Genomic DNA, 16,673 nt, shown 5'->3' with positions numbered 1-16,673 from the left:
TGCTCACTGATTTATGGGGCCAGAATTGGGGCACAATTAGTGTATGATGAAATCTGTTAAGTGACGTCAGTATTGCACATAATTTGAGGAATGATCTGGTTTTCGTCGTAGATATTACCACTGCATATGTGGATTGGCTTGGATTGAATAATCTTAGCCACGCGATTGAATAATTTCTTTTGCCTTTTTGCATACTTACCAGACACAAGCCAGACCGAAGCATTTGATACCCTCACATGCACTCATGGACTATTTATGCTGATTACGAACTTCTTCCTCTTTGGCACTATTCAACATTTGCTCAAAAATCATAATACTCTCGAATAAATATAAATATGTATACAAAAAATGTGTAGAAAAAATCAATTTTGCGTCCGTTTTGTTGGCTGTCTGTTTCACTTTTCTCCCTGCCGTTCGCTTCTCTGCTGTTGCTGTTGTTCGAGAGAGAGAGAGAGAGAGAGGGAGAGAGGTAAAGAAAGAAAACGAGACTACGGCAACAAAGTCAAATCCGAAAATTAGCAAAGCAAACAACACACGGAGAAAGTGAATGGCCGAATAAAGTAAAAGCAGGCAGGCAACAGCATTTGGGTGGAAGGGAGACGGGCTAACGGCAACGGTGGACGACACAGCCAACGCCTTAGACCAGAAGAGACAGAAAGAACTCAACTCAATGGAGACATCAGTGTGATAGATATGGCCAGATATGGATCTGGTTCCCCCGTACTTGTAAATACTTCCTACTCCCATCCGTGGCTATAATTTAGTGGCACTTCACATTTTGGCCCCTGCGATGCTCCAAAGTTCCTTTCCATGACACACAGCCCTGCCACTCAACTCCAACTCCAACTCCAACTCCGCATCCATCTCACCCAGCATTTTGGCCATGTCATGTCAAGAGTTTATGGGTTTTGTCATTTTTTGTTTGCTGGCTGGCTGTGCTGTGCTGTGAGTCTTGTATTATTATTTGTTGTGTTGCAATTCGGAGTGTGTGCAAAAGGCAAAGTCAAAGCGCAAGCGCACCAAATATAAAGCACTTGGAAAAACCTTACCGCAAACCTCCTCCAGCACCAAGTCTCTTCTGCCTGAAGCTCGTCTCCTCCTGCTCCTCGAGCTGTTGGGCTGTGTGTGGCTTCCCCTGAAAAATGATTTAAGTGCGGCACAAGTCAAGCCAAACGCAAAAGCCGCTGACGATTTTGTCACGTCAGCGTTAAATTGTGTCAAAAGTTGTCACAGACACAGACAAAAACAAAAAAAATATAAAATTTAAAAACCAAAAATGCAGAAGGAGAGAAGAAGGTTACCCTCTGAAAGGGAGTAACTTCACTTCATCTTTGCGGTTAAGGCAATCAACGTTTTGTGCAAATGGCAAATGTTACAAATAAGCCACAAAATAATTGCTTCACTTACTCCATATGTCAAGCGCGTCAAAATGAAGAGATTCACACAAGCAAAACGCATACGAAACCATTGCGAAGGCAATCCAAAAACGGGAAGTGACGTGTGAGACGCTTCTTACGCGTCACAACTTTTATACCCGGCACTCAGTACAACATCTGCACCTTAGCGGTTATTTGTCAAATTTTACATTTTTTCTTCATCTGTCATCTACATCAACAACACTTCTCACACCAACACGCTCCTTTGTGCGCCGCTCTTCCCTAGACCCACACACTGCAGAGTCGCGGCAGAGGCAGCGCCCGCACACAAAACAAAAACAAATATAAGCTGCGGGACGGGGTGGGTTAAAAGTCGGCAGAGGCAGTGGCAGGGGGACGGCAGAGGCAGGGGCCGAGTGAAGCTCGATGTGAAAAGAACAATAAAATCTGCGGCACAGGGTGGGTTTAGCCACTGGAAATTAATTTCTTCATTCTGGATATAATAATGATCCATCGGATCCCAATTTGACGATCTGATAGATATGGCCATTCCCTACGGAATGGATATACAATATACCCCATTTACCTTTCGAGTACCGGGTATAATAAGAAAGATTTACACCAAGTAGATCAGTGGTGTGGAATGGCTCTGCATTTTGAACATTTTTTGCATTTTTAGATTTGTTGAATTCTTAAGCCCAGAAATAAAAGCCCAGAGTAAAACATCTTGAAAGTGCCACATCTGTCATTTGTTTGCTTTTCTTTCATTTTGTTGCCCATTAAACAGATCACAGTAGTTAGGCCGCTCGATTACGAGGAGAAGTGCATTGAGGCATACCATCGACATATTGCCGTAGCTCCACCATCTCCCATTCCCCTCAGTCTATCTGTTTATTATGCAACGAGAGCAGCGACCACAATGAGACAGACGAACGCATTGTAATCAAAAACCAAATCAATTTGGTCCCGCTTCCCCGCTGAAAGTGCGTCTCGTGCGTCTCGAGTGAAAGAAAAACCCAATCGAATTTGAATTTGTCAATTGGGGGAAAGGCAGTCAAAGGCAGATGCTGCTGCTGCTGACCAAAGTGAAATGTCTGAACTGAAGATGGAACTCAAAAACCTGTCCACAGAATGCTGTTCACCTTCCCCACTTTCTGTGTAAACGGAGAGGCGATCGTCGGTCGTCGAATCCGATCGGATCGCAGTGTACTTGGTCAAGGTAAACGAGGCACTTAAGCTATGAATCGAAGCTGCTGCTGATGACAGGTCACGCCCCGGGGGCAATAGACACTGAATGATTCGGTTGCAGGCTTTGGCACAGAATCGAAACTTCTTCTAGAGAGGCACACTACCCACCGCTCTCTATTCCAAGCCGCCAGCCCACCAGCACCAGCAACAGCCACAGCAGCAACCGCAGCGGCGCAGTAGCAGCGGCAGTGGCAGCGCCGTTGAAACGTTGTCGCCGGTGCGGCCGGCTTCAGTACAACTCGAACGCTCATTGAAAATGGTCTGCAGGCCGCGCATGCGCCAAGTCCCGATACCGATTCGAAACATAAACAAAAAATACAAATCAAAATCAAAACCGAAAATCAACTTAAAGCCCGAGGCCCCAGCGCCAGTCGCGTGCTCGCATTTTGCGTCCATTTAATTTTTTTTCCTATTTTTTTTCATAATACAATTTGTTGTTGTTGTTGTTGTGCTGTGTGTGAATTTTGTTGTGTGTGCGGCACCGCCTCGAAAAGTTGTGAAAAAAAGAGAGCAATTCGATTTGATATTGGATTGGGGATTTTTCGGTTTTTACATTGGATCGAAGCGGCTGAGGAGCGGCAGAGAAGCAACAGAGGAGCGGCAGAGTAACGGATTGGCTACCAATCGATCGATTGATCGAAGCGGCCGAGGAGAGCAAGCATCGGACAAGCATCGAATATTGAAAATGTAATTGGAAAATGCTTGCCAATAGCTGGCTGGTGGAGCGGGGGAATTGGGGTGACAGGTTCAGTTGCCCTCTCCCCAAGTGGTGGGGGGGGGGGGGGGGGGGGGGGAACCGGGAAAGTGGATGGCAAAACAAAAGAAAAGACTGCAGCAACGAACTTGATTCGGAGTCGGAGTGTGGGACTGGTGAATGGAAAACGACACTGCAACGACCTTGACCCAAGGACAAATGGAATTTAATTACTGAGTAAATGATATTGATAGGGAATATGTGGAGCAGTAATGGAGCTAAAAGAAACATCAATAAAGATGCGTTACAGATTTTAGAATTAATTAAGAAGACGCAATGTGCATTTTTTGACAGCTCCAAGAATGGTGTTTGCGAATTCGGAGAAATATCTCCTAAGAATTAGGCTGTGTTATATTTGTTTATCCTTTTCGATCGGGCCAATGTTTCCTCTAAATAGAACCAAAGTGTGGCAGCAACTGGCCATGGAATTATGAAACTAAAATATTCCAGCAACAAAGCCAGAAACTAAAACAGCAAACAAGAAAAAACAAACGAAAGATATTTGGGGGAAAATTAAGGAAAAGTGAACGCATGTAAAGTGCTTTAATATTTATTATCATTGTAATTATAATTATTGCTGGTTGAGGCGGCTCCCCTTCTGCGTTCGGTGTTGAGTGAAAGTGACCGTAAAAAGTAAAAAAGGGAAACAACAGGCCACAAAAGCAGAAAGCCACTTGACAAATAAAAAATACAAAAACACAAACAAAAGTGACAAAACGAAGCGAAAGAGGGACAAACAAAACAAAAATAAATGCTCGTAATAAAATAAAACAAAAACAAACAATAATTAGGAACGGTGAGCATCTGCCAAGGCAAGAAATCAATTTGAGTTGCCAGTAAACAGATCCAAATACAGATCCGAACATGCCATACACATACAGGCGAACAAAACCAAATCCAGTTGGCCAAGTTAGTGGTGGGACTGCCAGTGGGACTGGGACTGGGACTGCTACTGGGAGCCTGGTCCGGCTTTTTCCTGGCCGCCCAAAACAACATTCACTTGTCATATGCATTTAAGAGCTGGCTTAAATAGAATTTACCAGCAACTGCAGCCACCAGAAAGACACTCAACACTCGACACTGGAGCTGGCCAAAAACCCAGTCTGGTTGGCCTGTAAAACAAGGAAAACGACCACAAAAACCACAACAACAACAACAAAAAGACCACCAAAGCCACAGGCCACATTTAGTTTGCTTTAGTTGAAGCCACAAAGCTTACCATACAGCTTCAGCTGCGAGTAAAAGTGGTGCAAGATGATGAGGCACCAACTTCGAGTGCCGTTCCAGCTTCAAGCCGCTTTTGTGGGCTGACGAATTTGAGGCTTGATTTGTCGCCGTCCGTAGTCCGTCTGACTAATTGGCCAAAGTGAGAGCTAAGCCCCGAGGCGCTTTCTCGACTCGCCAAATCCGGAAATGTTGTACGACGACAAATGACAGACAGCTGACCTTCACGAGGGAGTGCCAGTTTGGGGCACTGTTTGACCCAATTCTGTGCACATCTTGCACCTCTGTGGCCAGCCCAAATTCCAAGAACCCCAACACTCACCGTTCGTTCTCTTCAATGTGCTCTGAATGACCTTTCCGTGGGTCCACACATAGACTCTGAGCTCTCAACTAATGCACTAATGAAGCGGCCAAGCAATTGTCTTTTGTTTGTCTTTTTATTATATGGCTAGTGCTCGTATTTCTGTTTTTTTTTTATTGTAAATTGCCCAGCAATCAGCACAGATTCAGGGCTAAACTCATTCAAGTCAAGGGCCTGCGACCAAATTAAGGCTCTGCTCAATTTTCACATGATCCATGGGCAAGCTTAGTGGCTCTTGGGTTACTTTTTGCAGAACTCCCAGTTACGTATGAGTCAGTCATTAAATTAAGTATGTATTATGGCAATGGGCACTGACATTACTGGACTTTGTTGTCACAGTCAAGCCTTAGGGTTGACATTTTGGGATGCTTTGTACTTTGGATCTATTTTTTTTTTGCGCAACATTTGAACGTTCCTAAGACTGTTGAGAGTCAAAGCCCAACAATGGGCTCAAGGCCTTTGACATCTGAAAATCTGAGTGGAGTCCGTCTAAGCTTCCGCATGGGCACATGTACAACGACTGACTGGCTGTCTACGTCTACGCGGTGTGTGGAAAATTGAAATTGAAATTGAAATATAAAAGAAGTATAATAATAATAATGAAAAGGAGGCAAAAGAAATTAGCCGTCAATTAGACGCAGAAAATGTCCCACTACCGCTGGCAATCTCACTTGTTTGGGGACTAGGTTATTGAGTGTGTAATGTAATGTTAATAATCACTTGGAATTACTTAACACAAATTTAATTGTTACCACACACACACACACACACACACGAATACACACGAATACACACGAATGTAACAATATGTTTAATGCGCTCCAGTGACGTCCTCATCATCGTCATCATCATCATCGCAGTCTTGGCTGTGGTCTTGTCTTGTACTGAATTGAATTGGGAATGCACTCCACTCACTCACAAAAGATTGACTCACATTCCGTGTGTTGCCTTTTGATTTATTTGCGTTTTGATTATACGTATGGGGCACGAGTATCAGCTGCTGCTGCTATTATGAAATTAAAATGCATTTCTTGTACTCCCCTCACAGCGCACTTGCCGGCCTGCTCTCTGAAGTATTATCAATAAAATATATTAATAATCAGCGGATCAGGGTTGTCCTTGCACAGGTCTTATCTATGATTACTTTTTGGGCATGAAATTTGATTTGATTGAAGATTGCTCGGGGCTGTGAAGCACTCGTAGTTGGTACAATTATGTGTATAATCTGCATACAACATAGCTTTGATTCTTGCACAGATTCAGTCTAAAGTAAGACAAGTTACAGCCTCGGTTTCTCTTTCTCTCTCTCTCTCATCATCTGACGGCATTCCAGTTCGAGATACTTCCAGATGGATTCCAATTCCATTTACAAGCCAACTTGTTGCAGTTTACAGCTCCACTCCACTCCACTCCACTCCACTCCACTCAGAATGCCCGGCACGTAGCAGCTGTTAGTTCGTTGTTTTTGTTCAGCAAAAGAGCTGAATAGCCGCATAGCTTGGCCATAAACAGGTAGCCCCATTCCTTCCCTCCCTCCACCTGCTACCCGGCACACGTTTCGGCCAGATTATCTAACAGTTCATTTCGCTAACGGCTTCACCGGACGGCAGCCGCTGCCACTGATCGTCTTCGTCATCGCTTTCTACGGCACTCTCATTAAATTGATGATTTAACTACGGCAATTAAGTGAAAATTAAACGCTTCGATGGCTCTCAAATAAAATGGAGTACTTGCCCCCAGCCCTGCCCAATGGTACGCCTCATTCCCTTTATTATTCGTTCGTCAAATCTGTGATGAATGTTGCCACAGGCTGCTACATTTCCATTAGGATCCATTCAGGATCTCTCTCTCTCTCTCTCTCTCTCTCTTCACCTGAGCTGCTGCTTGCATAATTCTCAATATTGATGCCTCAACATAATCATAACAAATGCTGGTAATTCCCACCTGCTCGACAGCTCCTCTCCAAATGTTTCTTGGATTTTTGTGTCTTGTTTTTTTCTCTCTCTCTCTTTTTGTTTTTTTTTTTGTTTGGTTAAACACATTTTTGTACACTTGTCAGTCTCTTTTGACGAACAATTTGTCAGGCATTTCATTTGATTTCTTTCACGTTTTCAAGTTGTTATTAAATACTCCGCACTCGCACATTTCTCTCGGCTTTGCAAGTCTTTCTTGCTTTTTCTGGGAGGAAATTGGATCTTTTCATGCACACAAAATGGATATTTATTTATTTGTATGCTGAATGGCTGCAAGGCGTTTCGAGAGGTAATGCGAGGTTCATTTATTGGGGGGAGTTTCAAACAGAAACCAAACTTTTTATGCACTGAAAATGGGCTCAAAGAGTTTATACTTGGTGGGGGAGATTGCAGTTCTGTCATACGACTCATTTGGACTCGATTTTGTTTGGGAGAGAACAAAAAAAAACTCAACAAATTTAATTTGTCTTTTAGCTCCGCGTAGCCTGACAACATGCCACAAGCTGCAAGCTGCAACGCGTGCCTTTTGGCACTGTGCCTGCTCCTGTGTGGTGTTGGGGCACTGCCCAACATTCAGGGCAACATTGCCAGTGCCAGCAAGGGGGCCAACTATCTGCAGCAGCAGCTGGACAAGAGCTTCTTTCAGCCGCCAGAGATTGAGCAGACGATCGATGAGGTGCAACAAATATTGGCCAATGATCCGGCGCTGCCACGACTGACACGGTAAGTGCGCAAATCTGTGGCAAATTCTGTGCTAATGTACTTGTATCCGACGCGACAGCGGCGAGATCGAGGAGCTGTACGAGAAGGTGACACGCGAGGAGTACGAGAAGAGCATCGAGGCGGGGGACATGAGCCGGGCGGACAGCATGCGTGCCCTGATGCTCGTGCTGCCCTTCAACACGGACAACAACACCGAGGAGAATCTGCAGGAGCTGTACACCCGTCCACCCGTCACGCGGGTCATCGATGCGTACACGCCCCCCGACCCAATTAAGTTCCTCACACCCGACCCGAATGCCCTGCCACGCAGCACGGTGCCCGGCGGCAATCCCCGTGTGGCAGCCACCACCTACAAGCCGGCCTATGCCGGAGCACATCTCTATCCCGCTCAGTCGCAGATCAAACAGCAGCAGCAGCAGTTCCGTCCAATGCCCTCGGCCACCACTTACCATCCACCGGCACCGCCTCCAGTTATGTACCAGGACTTCCAGCCGGTGATTTCCACACCAGCCGCGGCCGCAGCCGCAGCTCCGCCGGGCGTTGGCTCCGGCTCGCAGCGTTTCAGCTCCCATTACAGCGCTAAGAATGCGCAGTTCCTGCGCAAGCGGAAGCCCACATCGAGCACGGTGAAGCCCGTGGCGGACATACTCGAGAGTCTGGGCATTGTGTCCGGCCACCACGTGAGGGAGGGGGACGCGACCCACAAGCGGTATGCCATGGACGACTACTATCCCGCGGAGAGCGCACCACAGCCCTCGGTGGTGGCGGTGGCGGATCTGCGCGGCCTGCAGGGTGCCCGCATCCGACCCGATGCCTACTCCAACTTCAAGCCCCTCAACATTGGCGAAGAGCTGCGCGCCAAGCCCGAGGTGGAGGGCTATCTCACGCGCTTTGGCATCGTCAAGAAGGCACCCAAGTCCCTGAAGAAGAGTGCCGCGCCCACGGAGGAGCCGGCGGGTGCCCACACGGAGCTCTCAACGGCCACGGCACGTCTGCCGCCCCAGACCAATGCGGAGCTGGCCAAGCTGCTGGAGAATCTGCAGGAGCTGGAGCGGCTACAGACGCAGCCGAAAAGGAAACAGGCAACACCCAGCAGCACCACCACCAGCACCAGCACCACGACAACGACATCAACGACAACAACGACAGCAGCGCCAGTGCAGCTCATTACCCATGGGGAGCCGCTGCTCATTGAGGCCAAGAAGCCCCGGAGACGCATCGATCCCAATATTGACATTAATTTTGCGAATGCCGGCAACCAGCAGGCAACGGGCAGCCGCAACGATGAGTTGTCGAAGCTGCTGCAGAATCTCCAGGAGCTGGAGAAGCTGAAGATCAATCCAGAGAATGTGCTGAAGGCAACCAGCAGCAGCAGCAGCAGCAGCAACAATCCGGGTGTGCAGGCACTCAGCAATCGTTTCTCTTCGACATCCAGCAGCACCAGCACAACGACTCCATCGCCTCCTCCCACGCCACGAACTACACCAGCCAGCGGTGAGCGCGATCTGCAGTTGATCTTGCGACAGCTGCAGCAGCTGGAGCGAATGAGAACGCCAACGACCAGCAGCACCACCGTGAAGCCTAGACCAGGCTTAGATATGGGTTTGGGTTTGGGTTTGGGCCTTGGCCTCAATCAGGGCCAAAATTCTTTGGGCGCCGCAGATCTGCTACAGCTGCAGCGTCTCCTCAGCGACGATCGGGAGCTGGAGAAGCTCTACGAGCAGGCAAGAAGCACCAAAAGGAAGCAACCAAAGAGCACCACCACGAGCACAACGAGCACAACGAGCACCACCACAACACCGAGAAGCACCACCACCAGCAAGGCAGCAGCGGTGGATCATGCACAGTTCGAGGCGCTAATCACGAGGGTCCAGCAGCTGGAGCAACTGCAGCAGCCAAAGCCAACGACCCCGAACTTTCTCACCCGAAATGTGGCCGGATCGGAGGCAATTGCAGGAGAAGCAAACCGAAACCTTGGGGACCTTGGCCCGGCGCTGCCCAGCAACGACTTTGCTCAGCTGCAGCGGCTGTCAGCCACCACGACGACGCCGTTTGCACAGGTGGAGATCTCCACGGCAGCCTCCACAGCCAAACAGCGACCGCTGAGCAACTTTGAGCGGAGCAATGGACTGCTGCAGGAGGTGCAGCCGCAGGACTACGTGCAGCTGCAGAAGCTGCTCAGCAAGGTGCAGGAGCTGGAGCGAGTCCAGCTGCAAACGGTCCAGCACCAGCCGCAGCCACAGCTAGCCACAGCCGCCTCTGTGCGCACACCGAACGTCAAGAGTCTGAATGGAGCGCACATCGTCTATGCCCAGTCCGTGGCGGAGCAGGAGCCGGAACTGGAGCCGGAGCCGGAGCTGAAGCTGGACCTGCCAGTGTACCAGAAGCCAGCAGCAGGCACAGCTCAGCAGAGCTCCAGCGAGGAGCTGCGCGAGTTGGCCATGTCACAGCCGGCACATCCGCAGAGGGGATCCCCCACTGACCAGGACTTTGGCCAGCAATTTCAGCAGTTCTTTGGCGGCCTGGAGGACACGGGCGAGCGGCAGAGCTACCATCACATGCAGCCCATCTACAAGACGCCCACACCACTGCCGGTGAGTCCAGCAGCGCCGAGATTTGTGCCCGCAAGGAGATCCCATCCGACGACACCCGGCCCCCGGCAGGCGGATCTCGAGGAGCTGCAGAAGCTGCTGTACAACACCCAGCAGCTGCAGAAGCTCGGCGTGGCCCTGCCCCATGAGCTGTCCCAGCAGCTCGAGAGTCAGCTGCAGTCCACGACGACAACAACGACGACCACGACGACACCAGCACCACAGCAGACAGTGGACTCCTCCTCGCCGGCTGTGTTCTCGCTGACAACGATCAAGCCAGCCTCGCCGCGGCCACGACGCCCAGCGACTCACACGACGGAGAGCAGCCTGGAGCTGCCGGTGTTCAGTGCCACAAAAATCATTGAGGCAGCCATCAAGCGAGCGGCCAACCGGATTGGTGTGTCCACAGAGCAGCCAAGGCCACCGGGCATGGGCATGGGACAGGGATTTCGACGACGCAGCGACGATGAGGATGCTGCGGCTGAAGATATGGACACGGATGAGGGTGTCCTCGATGGGGACCTCATGGCCGAGTTCAGCGAACTCAACTATCAACTGGCAAAGCCGGAGCAGGTGGCACAGCCAGAGAAGCGAGAGACGACGAACCTCAGCGAATTGCAGCGTTTGATCAGCAATCTGCAGGAGCTGCAGCAGCTCAATGTGAGCCTCGATAAGGTGGAGGCACAGCCACAGCCACAGGTACAGGTACAGTCCCAATCCCAGGATGCCGCCTACCTGCAGACGCTGCAGAATGGCCAAAACAATGAGACCCTCAAGTCGAGGCGTCAAAGTGATGCCAGCACCAGCACAGAGAAAGTAGAGGAGACCAGCACCAGCACCCAAGCACCCACACGGATAAGCCTGAGTCTGGGATTGGACGATGGCGACATGGACACTGGCGCTGCCACCATGGAGTCATCATCCGTTCAGCCAGCCGCTGGGGAGTCTGAGAACAGCTCCACGGAGGAGTCACGCAATGGTTCGCTCGATGATCTGGCGGACTCGTTTGGGCCGGATCCCGTCACCGAGGATCCGCCGCCAGCTAAGAAAAAGAACGGCTTCTATTTCCTGGCCGACTGGAACTCCTTCCTTGAGGTTGGCGCTGGCGATGATCAAGTTGTGGTGCGCCTCAGTCCCAAGATTGGAGATCCGCGACTCTTTCTACCCGTCAAGATTCCCTAGACTCCTAGACAGGAACAAAAACAAACACAAAGAAAAAGAAAATTAACATACAAATATATGTAAATATGTTTCCCCTCTGTCCATTCCTTATCGTTATCGTTATCGTATCGTATTGTATCGTACGTGTGTGTGTATTTATTGTAGTCACTGCTCTTCTGTCTCTGCTACTCCATTGGGATTCCAGATGCAATGCCAGATCCCGTAGTCATAAGTTGGGCCTAGGCTGTAAGAGTCAATCCGATCAACCAGATTAAGAGTCCTTTTGCTTTTATGATACTACCTATGTGTGTGTATCTATCTATATCTATATCTACTTCTATGTATATGTATTGATATTTGTAACTAGAATTTTTGAATAAAAGATTTATCGATAAAGTTAAACAGAATGAAAACAGGGGAATGCATAATCTGCAGTTGGATATGTGTGAGAATTAGTGCCAAATCTAAGAGTTGACTAAAACGATTTTTTACTAGCAAATATTTTCGATGTTTTGGTTGGATTTTGGCACAGCCAGACCATCCTCGGAACCCTTTCAATTATATGTTTAAATCTCTATTTGAACTGCACATTACATGAGACTTATGCACAGAGTCGTCACCTGGCGAGAAACATATGCACTTAAGTATCGCTTGCGAAAAGAGACACCAGGTGGTGTCACAGTCTGTCCATCAGAGCTGCCACACTTTTCATTATTCATCAGTGCATCAGCTGGAGCGTGTCTCAACTTTCAAACACAAATTTAGAAAATAAAACCAGTTACAAACGACTCGGAAAGCAGCCCTTGGCAAAGCTCAGGACCAACTCAGAAAGGACCAACTCATTAAATATTCAATATTTACGCACATTCTGTGTCGGACATAACTCAAATTTAGCACTCTGTCTCCATGTTATGCAGGTCGCGAGGTGATCTTCCGTTGCCGTTGGACACGTTTAACAACTCCAAGTGCGTGGACCGCACCTGGCGCTGCGATGGCGAGAATGACTGTGGCGACAACTCCGATGAGGCTCCTGCGATCCCGAGCCCAGCGGCCACTGCATACCCAAGAGCTTCCAGTGTGACGAGGTCTCCGACTGCTTCGATGGCAGTGATGAGGTCGGCAATCCAAGCACTAAAGACAGACAAAACGGAATTAATTGAATGATGCCGTCTGGCACAAATATATCACAGATTTTATATATATTTCTGCCTGTAACTGAGTTACGTTCCTGAAGTAATCATAGTAGGCTTAGTTCAAACTACCACAGGGTATATTTGGCTGGGTCAATTGAACTACCTAGAACTATCAGTTCAGTCGGCGGTAGAAGTCGTTTCTATCAATCAATTTCGAGAAATTGTGAACAAATTTAGTTAGAAATTCGTGCCAAGATGTCTGAAGAAGGTCTGTCTGAAGAGGCAATTTCCAAAGGGCTCGAGGGTAGCTCCGACGTCGATGATACGGCCAGTGGAAGCGGCAACTGCAACGGCAGCGTACTGCGTGAGAAGGAAGCCTTCGAGATATTTCTCGAACTGAAGGATGACCCCGCGATGGTGGATCTGTGCCACCACTTGCTGTCGACTATCAGAAATTACTTCCTTGTACTCGTGGGAACCAAGCAGTTTGCACAGCTGACGCACCATCATATGGAGACGCTGCTGAAGAGCGATAATCTGGGCATCAACCAGGAGCTGGAGGCCTTCTTCGCAGTCCTCCACTGGGTGTGCATCGCTCCGCTGGAGCGCCAGCCGCACATTGCAAACTTGATGCAGTGCTTTTGTTTTGAATTGATGCCGTTGGACACCCTGTACATGCTGCACTCCGGCGCATTGTACTCGCAAAATCTGAATTTCTTTGGACTGTCCGAAGCTGCGGGTATCGCTGTTTGCGAGGCGGTGCTGCCCCTCGTTACAGTGGGAATTTTGTATGCCAGTACAACAAATGAAAATGTAATAAGCAAATGTATAAGTGTGTGTGTGTGTATCCTTTTGGTATTCCTTAAGTGATTTTTCTCAGTAGTGTAGCTTTTTATTGAACTCCCCTTCTTGTGCGTCTCATCACCTTGGTCGATTTACAGTTATTCTTGCCGTCTGTCTATTATGTATGTATGTATATTACGGTACTCATGTGAGAGCGAACGCGAGAGCGTGTCTACTGAGAGATTCGCTCAGAGAAGATCAAACAAATGAGAGCGCACGCCGTGCGATGCTGAGCGGTGACTAACGGAAAATGCGACGCGGGGCATTGTGTCACATGGTGAAATGAACAAAATAACAATTACTTACAAGTAGTAGCTTATTGAAAAATCAAATTAAAAAAAAAATGTTCTTGTAATGGGCAACTTTAACCCCCATGCCATCATAGGGTTAATCCATCACTAACACTTACAGCGCAGAGCCCTTACACTAGAACTTGCAAACAGCAAAGATAGTAGAGCACTTTTGCCGACGGCACCTCCTTATTTAATTGCGTCATGCAGCGGACGACGTCACCTATTAGTAATTTCACTAGGCTGAAGCAAACATACTCCCATGAATAATAGTTACTAATTCAGCTCTCTTCTCATTTTCTCTCTAACAGTGAAGCACGTGCCGTGCAGTGAAGGGACTGCTCGAGGGCGAGCCCCTGGATGGCCACCGGCACACCCGTACCGACGATACCAACTGGGGCCATGTGCCCGAGAAATGTGAATTGAAGTAATAACCGAGTAAAAATGCAACTAGTTTGCAGCTCCACCTTCCAATGGGCGCGTTTAATTTTGAATTCGAAAACAGTGAAACTATAAAATATATAACAATTGTGAATTTGAATCGATCCTGGTTGACATATAGTAGTGGGGATGGTTCGTTAAAGCATTTTAGGAAATATAACAATAGTGCACGAACATTATTTAAGGGGAGTGTAAAAAGGATCTCAAGCGGAGACCTTCTTTGAATTTGTTTGTTGTTTGATTAGAGTTCGGAGTGTGTTAGTTGTGTGTAGAATTGCGTGGATTACTAATAGGTTTCCAAGCGTTTTTCATCGTTCGATGAATAACTACTGGGCTCCACGGCTTCAAAGGGGTGCATCTGGGTGACCCAGTAATCGGTGACCATGTCACAGAATGCCTTGAACGCATCTTCGAGCACCTCATCGGGATCCATCTTGAGGTGATTGCGGCCTATGATCTGAGACAACGAAACGTTGCTGCTGACTCGGCTGAGTCTGCTGCCGAGGCTGTGATCGGACACGGATGTGGCGCTGAGCTTATTCACATAATGCATCAACTTCTCGTGCAGAGCGTTAAGTTTCCCGGTCTTGCCGGGGTTCTGGCCACCGTCACTACCGCTGAGAGCCTGCTGCTTGGCCAGCTCAAGCTTGAAGCTCTCCTTCAGCTTCTTGTAGCTCTTTCGTGTCTTGCTGGCCTCTTCCCGCAGCTGCGAGTTCAATCGTTGGAGCAACACAAAGGCTCTCTCGTAGGAGGCCTCACGTGTTTCCAGCTCCGAATTCATCTCGAGGGAAAATTGGAGTCCCGTCGCTTGCAGATCCATGCGGTTCAGCATAAACTTCATGTCTGCCAGCTTTTCATTCAACTTCTCATTCATCCCACGAAGATTGTCAATTGTTTTCTCTTTCTCCCTGAGTTCGTTTTTGAGATCACGACAAAAATTCTTGATTTTCTCGTTACCCTTTGATTTGTCCTGGTAAAACGACTCCTTGTAGGCCTCCAACTCACTCGAGAGTCGCTCATTGGACACCTCCAGAGACTTGCGGATCGCTTGCATGCGCGTCAGCTCCTCCTGCAGCTCCTTGTTTCCGTGCGACTCGTCGGCATTGTCCTCGAAGTATTGCTTCTTGTAGAATCTCAGCTCCTCCTGCAGCTTGGCATATTCAGCGGAGGCACCGGTAGACTGCAGTCCGTTTGCGGCTTTCGTTTCCAGCTCTTCGTTTTTATTTTGCAACTCCTGAATGATGCCTTGATTGTATTCGTGTTGGCCTTTGAGTGCCGCGCAAAGTATTTCCCATTTCTGAGGGCTGCCGCACCCGTCCCCTCCCTCCGGCACTGCCTGTGCAGTGTTACTCTTGCATTCGTTGAGCTCCGCCACGAGTCTCTTCCTTTCAGCTTTCAGGGCCGCGTATTTTTTTTGGCACTGCATGAGTTCCTTTTGGAAACCGCTGATGATGCCATTGTGCTTGAGCAGCTCTATGGAACGTTCCTCGAAAAACTGCTCCCGGGTCTGGTCCAGTTCCTGCATTAAATTGTGTCTCTCCATGGCCTGATTGTGGCTGTTGATGCTCGCACTCTCGAGACGCTGTTTGTAGTCTTCCAGCTCCTGGCGCAGCTCGCTGCTGAGCTTCTGCTCCTGCAGCAGCAGCTGCCTGACAATGTTCGATTGCTCAACGGCCCGCTTGGCCATGTCACTCTTCAGCGTGACCACGCTATTCAGATGGACATAGTTCTCGACAAACTTATCGAGGAAGCCAGCCGGATCCTTCTTGAAGTGCTCGGCAAAGTTCCAGTCCTTCCAGTCCTTGAGCGGAACATCACTGGAGGAAGCCGAATCTTCTGCCCCACCCTGCGTGGCATGCTCCGATGTGTTCTCATTCCCATTCTCATTCTCATGTCCATTCTCATTTCCATTCTTATTACCATTCTCATTCCCAGTCTCATCCGAAAGGGATGAATATGATGTCTGCGTGCCGCAGTTCGAATACGATGAAATGGACCCATCCGATACCGTACTCAGATTCGAGTGCCAGCTTGTCGACTCGCTCGATTCGCAGCTTAACATGACGGGGACCTCTTCATCAGATTCCATTGCTGAATGTTGTTGCCTATAAAAAGAAATAATAAGTATTATTTGTATGTTTTGTTCCTGATTGAATTATTTTCAATTTGACCCAAATCTTTATCTGAAGCTAAAATCTACGAAATCTGATTCTAACATTTCCACACATCCAAACACACAGCAACGGCTGAGTCCTTCACCAGTTTGTAGTCAATCTTTTAAAAAATGTATTCATTAGTTGTATAAAATTATAGCTTTGATCTCTAAAGTCATAGCTTGCTAGTAACTTTAAAGCGAACATTAAACATTATGCATGCTCTAGTAGCTTGTTATCAAAAAGGACTCCTAGTCAATCCAGAACATTTTCAACTAGAGAATTGGAGCACGTCGGTGAAAAGTCATAAGTTTGCACTTAGAATGATTCAAGAAAAGTAGCTTATTCGAACGAATTAATTCATCAAGGTGAAGTTGTAGGCGAGTATTTAAGTACCAGTCG

General features: G+C 48.2%; 3 protein-coding genes across 3 annotated transcripts; 2 read left to right on the top strand and 1 right to left on the bottom strand.

The window, feature by feature from the left end:
* The first annotated feature begins 2,849 nt into the window (after positions 1 to 2,849).
* On the top strand, positions 2,850 to 11,500 carry LOC117588671. The gene is made up of 3 exons (XM_034280114.1): positions 2,850 to 3,311; positions 7,411 to 7,659; positions 7,718 to 11,500. Exons 2-3 carry the CDS (start codon positions 7,430 to 7,432, stop codon positions 11,430 to 11,432), a joined length of 3,945 nt encoding a protein of 1,314 aa, XP_034136005.1. The 5' UTR covers positions 2,850 to 3,311; positions 7,411 to 7,429; the 3' UTR covers positions 11,433 to 11,500.
* Positions 11,501 to 12,298: 798 nt separating this feature from the next.
* LOC117588576 (low-density lipoprotein receptor-like) lies at positions 12,299 to 14,030 on the top strand. The gene is made up of 3 exons (XM_034279971.1): positions 12,299 to 12,532; positions 13,176 to 13,179; positions 13,989 to 14,030. Exons 1-3 carry the CDS (start codon positions 12,318 to 12,320, stop codon positions 13,989 to 13,991), a joined length of 222 nt encoding a protein of 73 aa, XP_034135862.1. The 5' UTR covers positions 12,299 to 12,317; the 3' UTR covers positions 13,992 to 14,030.
* Positions 14,031 to 14,122: 92 nt separating this feature from the next.
* LOC117588350 (kinesin heavy chain-like) lies at positions 14,123 to 16,380 on the bottom strand. Its single transcript, XM_034279562.1, has 2 exons — positions 16,335 to 16,380; positions 14,123 to 16,223 (listed from the first exon to the last, which is right to left on the bottom strand). Coding segments are annotated over exons 1-2 (1,821 nt in total). The 5' UTR covers positions 16,337 to 16,380; the 3' UTR covers positions 14,123 to 14,404.
* Between the last annotated feature and the right edge of the window lie 293 nt (positions 16,381 to 16,673).

This window comes from Drosophila guanche, unplaced genomic scaffold (assembly GCF_900245975.1).
Source record: "Drosophila guanche unplaced genomic scaffold, DGUA_6, whole genome shotgun sequence".
Lineage (NCBI taxonomy): Eukaryota > Metazoa > Arthropoda > Insecta > Diptera > Drosophilidae > Drosophila > Drosophila guanche.
The sequence above is the reverse complement of the archived record's forward strand: the minus strand, read 5'-3'. Positions and strand labels throughout refer to the sequence as shown.